Genomic DNA, 13,317 nt, shown 5'->3' on the forward strand with positions numbered 1-13,317 from the left:
CAATTTCTGGACTTAGAGGCTTGCTTTCTCATTTTTTTTCTCTCTCTCCCTTCCTCCCTCTCTGGATGGATGGATGGATAGATAGATAGGTAAGTAGATAAATAAGGTTAAATAAAATAATTTTTTTTAAAAAAAGAATTATATATTTTAATTTTATTTATTTATCTTTGAGAGTTTTTTTGCTATACGGCATGTGCACTTGCCAGGGACAGAGAGGCAGGAAGAGAGAAATCACCCCCCAGGTGGATAGTCATGCCACAATCCCTTCTTCTCCAGTCTCCTCTCAGGGTTTTGGGCATGCACGCACACGCGCCTGACGTTGAGTTTCAAGTCATCAGGCCCAGGACTTAAACTGCAGTGGACAATGTGGGAGTCCAGTGACGTAACCATTCCACCACCTACTGGTCCCTATTACTATTATTATAATTTTTTAATTTAACCAGAGAGACAGCAAGTGAGAAAGCAATCTGACAGGTCTGGGACTCACACCATGGTTGGCCATGTGGGAGTCCAGTGCCTTAACAACCATGCCACCTGCTGCCCAACTTTTTGTAGAGGTTTTTCCATAAAGTGAGTGCACTTATGGGAGAGAGAGGGACAGTGAGAGGGAAAGTGAGAAGTCACCCCCCAGGGGATGACCACACCGCAATCCCTTGTCCTCCATTCTCCTCCCAGTATCTTGGACATGCACACACACATACCTGGTGTGATTTTCAAGCCACCAGGTCTGGGACTCAAACTGCAGCGGGCCATGCGGAGTCTGTGACAACCGCTATGCCATCTGCTGCCTCCCCACCCCTTTTAACTCAGCGCCGCAAGGTCAGAGGTTGCCTACATGAGCATTGTGGGCAAGGTCGGAGAGCTTAGATTCTGGGTCAACGCAGAGGGAAGGACTTTCTACCGGAGAGAGCGGACTGAAACTACACAATAAGCTACTCCATAAGGTAATACCGTCCCCGTCTCCTGAGAAATTAGGAAGCTATTGGGCAACAATTTAGTGTGATGCAGAGGCAACGAGTATGTGGGGGCTGCCAGGACGAATCCCTGTCAGCCATGGCCCTTCCTAGGCTGATTCTATGAACATACTAAATACCTTTTAGACAGAAATTTAACCACATGGCAGAAAAAGAGAGGAAGTCATTCAACAAGGAACCATGACTAACCCAGTGAGCAGAGTCTCCAGCATCCCATCTTCAGTTTCTGGGACCAAAGAGGCTGCTTCAGGTACAGAGGGTACAATGAAGCAGGCCGCAGTGGTGGGGACAGAAGACGTGCCAGGGCCAGCCGTGGTTGCTCAAGCTCCTAAGACACTGTGCCGCAGGCTGGGGTCACACGGAGGCCCAGGGTTGAGTCCTGGTCTGACCTGAAATCTGGCACAGCGGTATGCTCCTGTAATCCCAGCAACTTGGAGGCTGAGACAGGAGGTCCACAATACTGAGCCTCTGAGAGAAGGAAAGAAAGAAAAGAAGGAAGGAAGGAGGGAGGGAAGGAAGGAGGGAGGGAGGGAAGGAGGAAGGGGGAAAGGAAGGATAAAAGGAAAGAAGAAAAGGAAGGAAGGAAGGAAGGAAGGAAGGAAGGAAGAAGGGAAGGAGGGAGGAAGGAAAAGAAGAAAGAAAGAAAAGTGCAAGGAATTACCCCACAGGAAGAACTAGTGTTTGGCTAAAAAGAGCTCCATTACCACCTGCTGGGGGTACATTAAGGCAGCGCTGAATGGACTGAGTATGAGCAGCACTTATGTGTGCACCTACAGCAGGTGAAGAGCTCTCCTTCAAACGAGAACACGTATTTGCAGAGCGCTGTATCAGTCACTGAGAAGAAAAGGGAGCCAAGAACATGCTCAACGATGACCCGGCAAACTGAAACAGAGCCCCCTCCCTCTCTCCCTTCCTCCCTCCCTTCTTCCTTCCTTCCTTGCTTTCTTTCTCTCAGAGACTCAGTATTGTGAACGTCCTGCCTCAGCCTCCGAGTTGCTGGGACTACAGGAGCATACCGCTGTGCCAAATTTCGGGTTGGACTAACTGGTGTTACAGTGGTAAAACATGCTCTGCAAGGGGGACCCGCACGGGTGAAGTTCCAGGTTTGCACGGAGACCTGGCCCTGAGCACACAAAGCACGCTTGTGCCCATTACCTGGAGTGAGCTGAGGCTCAGGGTGGGTCAGGCCATCCAGGCCCTTTGGGGTGCTGACTTTCTATGCCTCTTGGTCTGCTTCTCTTATTCATGGAAGAAACAAATAAGCTTTAAAAATAAATAAATTGGGCTAGCAGATGGCGTGGAGGTTAGGGCAGCTGGATCCCACATGACGGACTGCACGGTTCGAGTCCTGAAGCTGGTAGCTTGAAAAATACCCTGGGTGTAAGTGTGTTCATGACCAAAATCTCCAAAGGAGTATGGGGAGAGGGATGGCATCGTGGCCTGGGGGGTGATTTCTTACTTTCCCTCTCTCTGTGGCAAGTGGGGTTACCCTAGAGGAAAAAAATCTAAAAAAACTATAAATGAATGAATGAAAGCGCAAATAAATAGACGAAGCAATCGAGCAGGCAGGAGGAAGCGTTCTGTACCTTCTGACTGAAGGCTGAAAGCGTCGGTCATAGCCTTCTCCCTGAGGATGAGACCCAGGGCTGCCTGGCATAGGTGCTCGTGGGCTACAGCCTTCCGAACAGGCAGCAGTTCTTTGCGGTGCTGAGCGATGAAGTTGGTGTGCACATTCCCTGCCTCAAACTCTGGGTGTCTGGACAGGCTGAGCAGGAAGTCGATGTTGGTGTGCAGTCCGACAATCTAGAATGAGAGTAAATCTCCAGTTCAACTGACTGGGAAAGAAACCTACTTGGGAGAAAGTCTCCTTTTATTAAGTCTCTTCTTTGCCAGAGGGAGTACGGGTTCACCCGAGAGACAAAGAAAGAGAGGGAGAAAGCACCACCTATGGGGCTTGGTCATGCCACATCCCTTCTCCTCCATCTCTCCCTCTTCTTGGGATTTTGTGCACGCAGGCATAAACGCCTGGTGTTCTTCAGTCTGCTGGGTGCACAACTTAGACGGTGAGGTCAGTCGTGCGGGATACGGCACCAGGCCACAGGCTAGCCCTCATTTTTTTTCAATAAATAACTTTCGGGACCAGCAGTTGGCGTAATGGCTATGTCGCTGGACTCCCATGTAGTCGACTACAGTTCGAGTCCCAGATCCGGGGGCTCAAACTCACACCGGGCGCGTGTGCGTGTGTGCCCAAGATCCCAAGAGGAGAATGGAGGAGAAAGGATTGCAGTGTGACCATCCCCCCTGGGGGTGATCTCTCGCTTTCTGTCTCTCTGTCTCTTTGGCGAGCACACGCGCCCTATAGCAAAAACCTCTCCAATAAATAAATAAATAAATAATTTTTCTTTCTTTCTTTAAAAAAAGTTTCTTTTTATTGCCAGAGAGTTTGTGTACTTGCCAGGAAGGGAGGAGAAGAGCACACCTCCAACAGGGATGGTCACATAATCTCTTTTCCCTCCATGTCCCCCTCTGCTAGGAATGTAAGCAAACAGGCGGATGTGTCCGGTGTCTTTCCAGCCAGGAAGGTCAGGACTTGCACTGGCTGGCCACGCGGGACCTGGCTCCCAGTGCACAGAACGTAAGCACCGTACCACGTACCGGCCAGACTGCTTTAATATGACGGAGAGGGCATAGGACACGGCGTGGCATGTGGAGACATTGAACTGATTCGGGTCAGGACAGTGGTAGATGTTAAGAAATACAAATGAAATTCCTCTGCAAGGTACTGAACACTTGCTGCCCAGAACATGCCACAAGACGGGAAGCCTGTAAATACCGGGTTACACGGAGGGTTAAATGACCGCAAAGGCGCTTCCTTCCAATACTAATCTTTTTCTTAAATACTTTTTATTTGTTTATTTTAAATGCCAGAGGGCACATGCGTGTGCCAGAGGAGAGGAAACAAGAGGAGCGCCCTCCCAGGGTCTCGTCGCACTGCAATGCCCCGCCCCAGCCCTCCGGCCTATCAGATCCTGGGCACCTGCACCTGTGTCCTGTGTATTTCAGACTAATTGGGCCAGGGATTTGAACCACAGTTGCCACGTGGGATCTGGCTTCCCTTGAATGACACATAACGGGCACGTTTTGGAGCTTGCCCTAAAACCCAAACTTTACACACTGAAATAAAAACTTAAAAAGGCATTAAATTAACCCAAGTCCATCCAATAAACAGGATCAAAAGTAAAACACCTGTCGGGCCTTATGTCTGTTCCCTGTTCATTCTTTCACTCATTCATCCATCCTTTTATTCCTCTAATGGTCATCTGCCTTCTAGGTGCCACACGGGGGACATGGTGACAAACAAAATCGAAGCCCCCATCCTTACGGAGCTCACCTTCTAGGGAGTCAGATGATAAGCAATATCTCTAATTTGATAGATCGGCATGTACTATGAAGGAAAAACCAAAGCTGGCCAAGAGGACAGATAATAGTGAAGATCCCACTTTATTATTTTTTACTTATTTAAGGAATTATTCATTTAACTTCATTAATTATTATTATTATTATTTATTAATTTTTATTTAATTTGGCCTGAGAGAGAAAACAGGAAAGCGAGAAAGCAAGCTGTCAGGTCTGGGACTTGAACCACGCTTAGCTATGTGGGAGTCTAGTGCCTTAACCACCATGCTATCTACTCGCTCCCATTTTAAATGCAGCAGCCCAGGAAAAGACCCAGAGGAGTTAAGTAGGGCTAAGGACAGTAAGGAAAGAGCCCTGCAATCATGTGTAGGAAGAACATTCTGGAAGCAAAGACAGGAACAAATGACTCCATGCTGGGAGTGTGAGGAATGGCAAGGAGGTCAGTGTGGTTGAAGCCACAGGGATTTAGAGACTTGATCAAATTAACAGCATGAAATAATTTGAATATTGGGACCAGCAGGTGGCGTGGTGGTTAGGGGCACTGGACTCCCACATGACCGACAGTCGGGGTTCGAGTTCCAGACCTGGAGGCTTGCTTTCTTAATTTCCCTCTCTCCCTCTTGCTCTGTCCTTCTCTGGTCAAATTAAAATGAATTAAGTTAATATAATTCTTGAAAAAATAATCTGAATATTGCTTGTTAATAAATCCTAATACGAAGCTAAAGCAATGTGCCATGGGACCTTCTGCACCGAGGAAAATCATGTGGTACAGAAAAGTAACAAACTCTGTCGAGCAGATGAAACTGAACGTAATTATCTTCCTCTGGAGGACAGTGACCAGACGACTAGCCTTTTCTACAGAATGAGTAGGATTTTACTGGAATACAACACTTAGTTTTATTTCTGCAATCTGCACTTTCTAATTGCAGTCAAGAATCCTCAAGCCCTCCCGTGACCCAAGCGAGCGACCCCAGGGCAATGCCCGAGAACTGCACAATGTGGACGTTTTTGTTTGTGATGTACGGGCAACTGGTGGAGATTAACAAGGACGTTGAGATGGAAGGCTCTAAGGGCGAAGGCTGGCCTCCGATGCTGGTCTGAAGCATCGCAGCCACTAATAGCCCCAGGTCACTCACGTTGTACTGGCGAAGGTTGTCCCTCAGCCTCGTCAAGGCCGCCGGGCGATCTGGAGCCCACACCACCAACTTGGCAATCATGGGGTCGTAATAGGCTGACACTTCATCTCCTGAAATCGACAACCACAGCAACTTCTCAAAGTCAACGCTTGAGGGGATAAAGCATGACAGGTGAGACGTTCTGTCTGCGTACATTCCACACTTAACCTTCACAAAGCCCTGCAGGACAGACGCCCTTACCACCAACTGACCCACGAGAAAACTGGGGCGTAGAATGGATGAAAAATGTGGCCGCCCCATGGCCTGTTGGTAAATGGGCCCAGATCCCACGTGGCCATCCACATGGTTAGAATTCTGGCCCTGGCCGCTTGAAAAACACATTGGGTATCTGAACCGTAGCACATCCCACTGGTTAGAAATGGGCCCAGCCAAAAGGGTGTGGTGTGCTGTCAGGACTGTTCTAGGGCTGCCGCGATTTTGGCAGGTCACTTGACCTCTCTGAACATCACACATCTCATCTGTACACTGAGAAGCAGGAACACAAGCCCTTACTCGTTTCTCCATCCTTCCACCCATTCCCCTGCTCATCAACACATGTTCAACACCTACTGAGGCATGGGCTTGGGAGAGGGGCTGGAGACATGGAGAACACAGCCCTCCCTTTGGAGAGATGACCTAACGGGGAAAGCAGACACGGAGTAACTTCCATGCCACCTGCAGCCAGCAGCCAGCAGCCGGCAGCCAGCAGGTGGTGCGGGGTTAAGGCAACGGGATCCCACAGAGCCGACTCCATGGTTTGAGAACACAGAAACCCTGTCCTGACTGTATCAGGGGACCGTAAGCTCCTACTCCCAGGAGCTGCTATGTCCCATCGCTTACAACTTCCTTTGGCAACAAATGGCAAGGAGAAGAGGCTCTGAGCACAGCCGGCGAGCCAGACTGCCAGGGTCTGAGTCCTGGCTCTCAGGTGACTCTGGACAAGTCACTCAACTCCGCTCCACTGTCCTCTAGAAAACGAGGCTGACATGAAGCCTAGTCACAGGGCGGTTTCCCTCGTTACAGGAGCCTGTGCAGGAAAACCACTCAGAGCATGACGGGAAGCCCGACTAGCGGGGCGGATACAGATAGGCGTTTATACTCTTCTCTCAATCGCCAGAGGGTGTGTGCGTTTGTCAGAGAGGGGGGGAGCACCCGTCAGTGGGGCACAGCCGTGCCATAATCCCTTCTCCTCCTGTCCTCCATCCCATGGAGATTCTGGACAAGCACCCAGTGTGGTCTTCAAACTGCCTGGGCCAAAACTTGAACTGCGGCCAGCCACGTGGGATCTGGCTTCCTTGGCCACTAGGCGAGGGCCAGTCCTTAGGTTTATACTGTAATTTTCCACCTGGGCTTCATGTTTCCTAAAGGCAGAGTACGTGGAGCAGAAGGGGTACCAGTTACCTCAAGTCGCCCTGGAACTACGCAAAGCAAAACAACGTAACAATACACAAAAGTTGTTTCTTGCTTAGGTCTGACCATGTACCGCTGCGTTTCAAAACAAGAGTCTATTATTTTAAAATTAAAAAAAAAAGGTTATTCTTTAAAAATAACTATTCCAGAGGCCAGCAGGTGGCACGGTGGTTAATGTGCTGGACTCCCACATGGCTGACTGCAGATGGAGTCCTGGACCTGGAGACTTGCTTTCTTACTTTTCCCCCCTCTCTCTCTCTGGAGAGTGCATGTGCCCTATAGCAAATTAAAATAATAATAATAATAAATAAAATTAAATAAATAATTAAAAGATATCCTATTCCAGAAGGAAAGTGTAAAGGTTAATGGAAGTCAATTAACTCATTTTAAAACATGCCAGACATTTCCTTAAGACTGAGGAATACTCTGTCCAAAAACAGTAATACTCTCAACATGTAGAGTGCGACTGGTCTTATTCCGCTGTACCTTGCCGTACTCCAGTTTCGATCCTGGTAGAAAGGTCTGCTGGAGGGGTCGAGAGATGCAGCAACGGCCCGGCCCCAGGCATGAAGTTACTTTTAGGGTCTTCTGCATATACTCTGGCTTCGAAGGCATGGCCCTTCAGGGTTATTTCTTCCTGGCTCAAAGGAATCCTCTCTCCAGCTGCAATCTGGTGAAGAAGAGCACTGTCACTTACGAACACCCACCGCACGGCAGCTGCAAGACTTGCTAAATCGACAGTCTTGCTTTTTCCTATGCAAAATGTACATTCAGATGTCGTGACACGGCCAAATAAAAACTACGATTTTGCCCACCAACTGCACTATTAAGCAGAACAAAGATGATTAAAAAGTAGATGCGGAAGCCAGCTGGTGGCCTAGTAGTTAAGGCGCTGGACCCCCACGTGGTCGACTGCAGTTCAAGTCCCAGACCTGGTGGCTTGAAACTCATGCCGGTGCATGTGTACGTGTGCCCAAAATCCCGAGAGGAGAATGGAGAAGGTACTGCAGCATGGTAAACCCCCCTGTGGAGTGATTTCTCGCTTTCTGTCTCTCTGTCTCTTCAGCGAGTGCATGCACCCTCTAACAAAAATCTTAAAGAAAAAGAAGTAGCTGCATCAGGTTGGACAGCGGCGCAGTGGAGACGTGATGCTCTGTGATGCTGACCCACAGGAGGACCGGGGTTCACACCTGGAGACCTCCCCGGTGAGCCAGGCATGACCTGCCCACGACCAGGGCTGGCTGGGGCCAGGGAGCGGTCACAGCAGCAGACCCTGCGGTAAGTGCGCTCTCTCCAGCTCTCCGCAGTCTCTTTTGCTCACAGAAGACCCGACTTAGAAAAAGGTCTATTATCCCACAGGCCAGAGGATGGCGCGGAGGCCCTGGAGCAGGGTGTGCCCTCGCGTCCTGGGAGGGCCGATCACAGTGGGCAGGTGCACGTGCCGTGACCCGGGCTGCCTGAGACTGGGCTGGGTGGTGAGGGGCAACCTGGGCGTGACTGCCTCTTACGTAAGAGCCAGCAGGGTGGAGTGGAGGTTAATGTGCTCGACTCCCACACAGCCGACTGCGGTTCACGTCCTGGACCTGCTTCCTCGCTTACTCGCCCCCTCTCTCTCTAGTAAAAGTGTGTGCCCTGTAGCAAATTTAAAAAATAATAAGTAAAAAAAAATTAAAGAAACAATTTTGAAAAAAACAAATGAGCAAACTTCAAAATAAAACAAAACAGGGACCAGCAGGTGGCATGGCGGTTAAGGGTGCTAGATTCCCACATGACTGGATGTGACTCAAGTCTCGGGCCTGGTGGCTTGCTTTCTCACTTTCCCTTTCTCTCTCTCTCCAGCCAAATTAAATAATAATAATGATAATAAATAAAATAAAAATAAATAATTCTTTAAAAAAAAACGAAAACAGAAAACTGATGTAGCTTGGGAATAATCTAATTAAAATAGAGAAAAACAAACTGATACCTAATTTAAGTTCAGTGTGTGCTCAATCTAATCAAAATCAAAATTTCTCACTGGTGAGACAGTCTCAGTTTTCACTTAAAGTATTAGCACTCGGGGTGGCAAGTGGCACAGTGGTTGAGGTGCTGGACTCCCACATGGCCGACTGTGGCTTGCTTTCTTGCTTTCCCTTTCTCTCTCTGGTCAAAATAAATAATAATAACAAATACAACTAAATAAATAATTACTTTAAAAAACTAGCACTCAGTTCCCAAATCAATCTTTCTCATAGGATATTATTAGTCGGCGTTCAAGACCGTAACTGTGGCCGTGGGAAAGAATGGCTGGCATCAGTGGCCTCACACGGGGGCCTTCGTCAGCCAGTGAGTGAGGAGGCCGAGTGTGCTGCAGTGCCAGACCGTAAGCGAGCGGGTTTCGCTGTTTATCCCAACTCTAGTGGGTACCAGCCTGGCCCCCACGTACCAACACAATGGACCACTCTCTCCAACTGGTGTGACTTGGGAGAGACTATCAAAGCACACACCGTCACCTTCCCTCTCTTTCTTTTGTTTTTATTTAAAGTTTTCTTTCCAGATTTTTGCCATAGGGTGCATGTGCTTGCCGAGAGAGACGGAGAGATGCAGAGGGAGGGAAAGTGAGAAATCATCCCCCAGGGGTGCCTAGAGTAACCTGTCAGCTGCCAGGCCCAGGACTTGAACTGTGGTCGACCATGTGGGAATCCAGCACCTTTATCACCATGCCACCTGCTAATGCCACCTGATGACCCCTGTCACTTTCTCTCTTCATTCTCCAAGTTTTTGTTCAAGATAAAAAAACGACAACCTGAGAAAACAATAGGGATACAGCAAAAAGACTCTTAAGTAATTTAGTGTAACACTGAACAAGGGACCAGCAGATGGAGCAATGGTTATGTCACTGGACTCCCAGGTAGTCAAACTGCAGTTTGAGTCTTGGATCTGGTGGCTTAAAATGCACATCGGGTGTGTGTGTCAGTGCATGCCCCAAGTCCCAAGAGGAGACTAGAGGAGAAGGGACTGTGGCAATGGGAATCCTCCCTGGAGACTGATTTCTCACTTTCTGTTTCCCTGTCTCTATTTCTCTCTGTCTCTTCAGTGAGTGCATTTGCCCTATAGCAAAAAGTCTCTCTAAAAAAAAAAAAAATTGAACAGGTAAGAATAAACAGAGGGAAATGCTTTATCTGCTTGAATCTATTAATAAGAGAGACCAGGCAACACAGCAATTAAAACCAAAAGAAACGGAACTAAATTGCATGCCTTTATGGCACTTTAAACCAAGTGCCATATTGCCTGGGCTCAAACTTTGTCTCTGTAACTACTCTGTGAGCTGTATAAGTTTCTTTTTTTCTTCTCCTCTCTCTCTTCAATAGTTTGCTATAGGGCACATGAGCTCACCAGAGAGAGAGAGAGAGAGAGAGAGAGAGAGAGAAATCACTCCCTTGGGGGCGAGGGGGGAGATGGCCATATCACAATCTCTTTTCCTCCATCTTGGGATTTGGGGCATGAAAACACACATACCCGGCCTATTTTCCAAGCTGCTCAACAGTGCAGTCAGCCACGTGGGATCAGCCTCCTTGACCACCATACCATTGGCAGGTGGCCTAAGCTAGGCACGTTCCTTAGGCCCTCCCTGCTTCAGAGGAAAGCGCCTGGCATACAGTAAATACTGTATGAGGTGTTAGCTATTATCTTTCCATCCTTACCATTTATAAAATGATACATTCTTTAAAGTTTTAATATAGAATTCTATTTGCTTTAATATAAAAAAGGGAAAGAATGACCATGTATCCATATCCCAAGATATGATCCTGCTTTTAACGAGACAGCCCAGTTTCAGCCTGGCTTCCACCTGACCCAGAAGAGACGGGCCTCAATCACACCACTGAGTATTTAGAAATCTGCAAAGTTGAGTTCTCTCTCTTAAACAATGACTCCATGGAACCTCTGAATGCTGAACATTTTCTCAGCTTGCTCTGAATACTGCTCTCTAAGTGCACCTGCAGCTGGAGCCCTGGCTGTTCGCATCACTGGACCCTCGTTCTAGGAGGTTTTCGACTCCAGAGGCAGGTCCCAGAACTTGAACCCCTAACTCACCAAGTGGTGAGTTCCCTGCTTTACCTCTGCTGGGAAGCCAGACTTCAAAGTGATTTGAATAACACAAGCCAGGTTCAGTAGCTTCTCTAGGTCCTAAAATCCTCTAGATGACAAAACCCTGCTTCTCTTCCTGAAGAGCCTTGACCAGCTCTTACAAGTTCTCGAGTTTCCGAAATAAATATCTGCTGGTTTTCCTAATGTCCAAAAGCATTCTCTCCTAAACATTTTATCCTTCATGATTTCTTCCTTCTTTTTCTTCTTCTTCTCCTTTTTTTTTTTTTTTAAGAGATTTTTGCTCTAGGGTGTTTGCACTCGCTGGAGAGAGAGAAAGTGAGAAATCACCTCCTGGGGGATGGACATGCCACAATCCCTTCTCCTCCATTCTCCTCTTGGGATCTCGTATACACAAACATATGCACCCAGCATGAGCTTTTTTTTTATGGAGAGGTTTTCGCTATAGGGCGCGTGCGCTTGCCGGACAGACAGAGAGAGACATAGAGACAGAAAGCGAGAAATCACCCCCCAGGGGGGATGGTCACACCACAATCCCTTCTCCTCCATTCTCCTCTCGAGATCTTGGGCACGCACGCACATGCGCCCAGCGTGAGTTTTAAGCCACCGGGTCTGGGACGTGAACCACGGTCGACTACGTGGGAGTCCAGCGACATAGCCATTACGCTAACTGCTGGTTCCTCTGGCATGAGCTTTAAGCCACCAGGTCCAGAACTCGAACCGCGGTCAGCCCTGTGGGTTACGTCCAGCAATGTAACCATTCCAGCATCTGCTGTACCCTCCAGGATTTCATATCTAGACTCTCTGGTTACTGCTTCAGGAAAAATATCCTCCTCCTCTGAGAATTCTGGAAACACTAGGACTCTTTCCGGAAGTTTCCAAGTCACAACAGTTTTTCCTGACACTCATGAACACTGGCCTAATGTGCCAGGTTTTCCTGAGCTCCCAAGACCACAGACACCAGACGAATCTTTTAGTTCAAGTAAAACCACAAATTGCCCTCAAGGAACCAGAAAAGAGACACCATGTTACCGTCCACAGAAGTTCTAAGATGACAACATGATCAGAATCAAGACTTCAGCATCACAACACAGAGAAAGCAACTGCGATCCAGGCTATATAAAGAACCAGGAATCCTGCAGAAGCAAGAGTACTGACACTACTTAGATTGTTGTCCATATTTTAAAAAGGAAGTCTAAGAGAAAATCTATTATTTTAAATAAAGGGAGCAGGAGCAGACTGAGCTACTAACAATCCTTGAAGGAACTTGCTTTGTGAGACTCTGGTGTGGACAAGCGCTCCTTAAACCATCCACAGTACAGGGCAGCTGTGGCCCGTACCTTTGCAAATACAGTAGATAAGGCCGGCCTGGTGGCACGGTGGGAGTGCTCTGCTCGAGGGAGGCTGGATCCCTGGTGAAGACCCCTGGTTGGTCCCCTGGCCGACCTGCACACACTCGTGACCCAGGGCGGCTGGGCAGGCTTGGTGGTGGAGGCAGGAGTTAAGGCATGGGACCTCGATGAGAGTGCTTGCCTCTCTCTCTGTCACTACCATCAAGGAAATAAACCTAAGGAAAAAGTGCCCTGCAAGTCTCTAACCATTACTCTGCAGGCTCTCCAACTCGCCGTGTGGGTCAGCACCGCAGACCGCTCTCCCGTCTGCACCATTCCAACTTCTGCCCTAGCTCCCTCTGTCCTGGCGAGCACCCGCCCTGTCCCTCAAACCTAAAGATGGCCTGGGCGAGATGACGTGGCCTTGAGACGATGTGGTCACGAGCAAGCCTCAGCGCTCCAGGCTGGCCTTCTGGCGGCCTCATACGGAGGGAGCTGAGGGCGCAGCGACAGAGCAGGGATGTGAGTGCAGGCCAGCAAGTGGCGTGTGCTTCAGGTGCTAGACTCACCGACTGACCACGGTCTGAGGCCGGTATGTGTACACGCGTGCCCAAAATCCCAAAGGAACATGAAGGAGAAGGGGTTGCAGCGTGGGCAGTCCCCCTGCAGGGCGACGTCTCACTGTCCCTCTCTGCTGTCTCTGGCAAGTGCACCATGGCAGAAGGCTAAAAATGAAACGTGTCCCAACAGTGCCATCAGGTCATCGCAGCAAACGAAGGGAGCTTCATCTTAACCCCTCACTGTCCTGTTCTCATCATAGTCATCAAAAATGGAGCCCTGTCAAAAAGGATACCTTCTGGGGAACCAGCAGTTAGCGTAATGGCTATGTCGCTAGACTCCCATGCAGTCGACCCCGGGTTCAGT

The 13,317-nt window shown here is 48.7% G+C and overlaps 1 protein-coding gene across 2 annotated transcripts in view; it reads right to left on the minus strand.

Moving 5' to 3' along the window:
* MCCC1 (methylcrotonyl-CoA carboxylase subunit 1) overlaps positions 1-13,317 on the minus strand; it is a 69,449-nt gene that overhangs the window by 21,485 nt on the left and 34,647 nt on the right. For both annotated transcript variants that reach the window (XM_014587424.2, XM_027771419.1), the window contains 3 exons: positions 7,463-7,646; positions 5,528-5,637; positions 2,561-2,777 (listed from right to left, as the gene is read on the minus strand). In XM_014587424.2, coding sequence (XP_014442910.2) covers positions 2,561-2,777; positions 5,528-5,637; positions 7,463-7,646 — 511 coding nt within the window. The remainder of the gene's footprint in view (positions 1-2,560; positions 2,778-5,527; positions 5,638-7,462; positions 7,647-13,317) is intronic.

Source organism: Tupaia chinensis, unplaced genomic scaffold (genome assembly GCF_000334495.1).
Source record: "Tupaia chinensis unplaced genomic scaffold, TupChi_1.0 Scaffold000212_1, whole genome shotgun sequence".
Taxonomy (NCBI): Eukaryota; Metazoa; Chordata; class Mammalia; order Scandentia; family Tupaiidae; genus Tupaia; species Tupaia belangeri.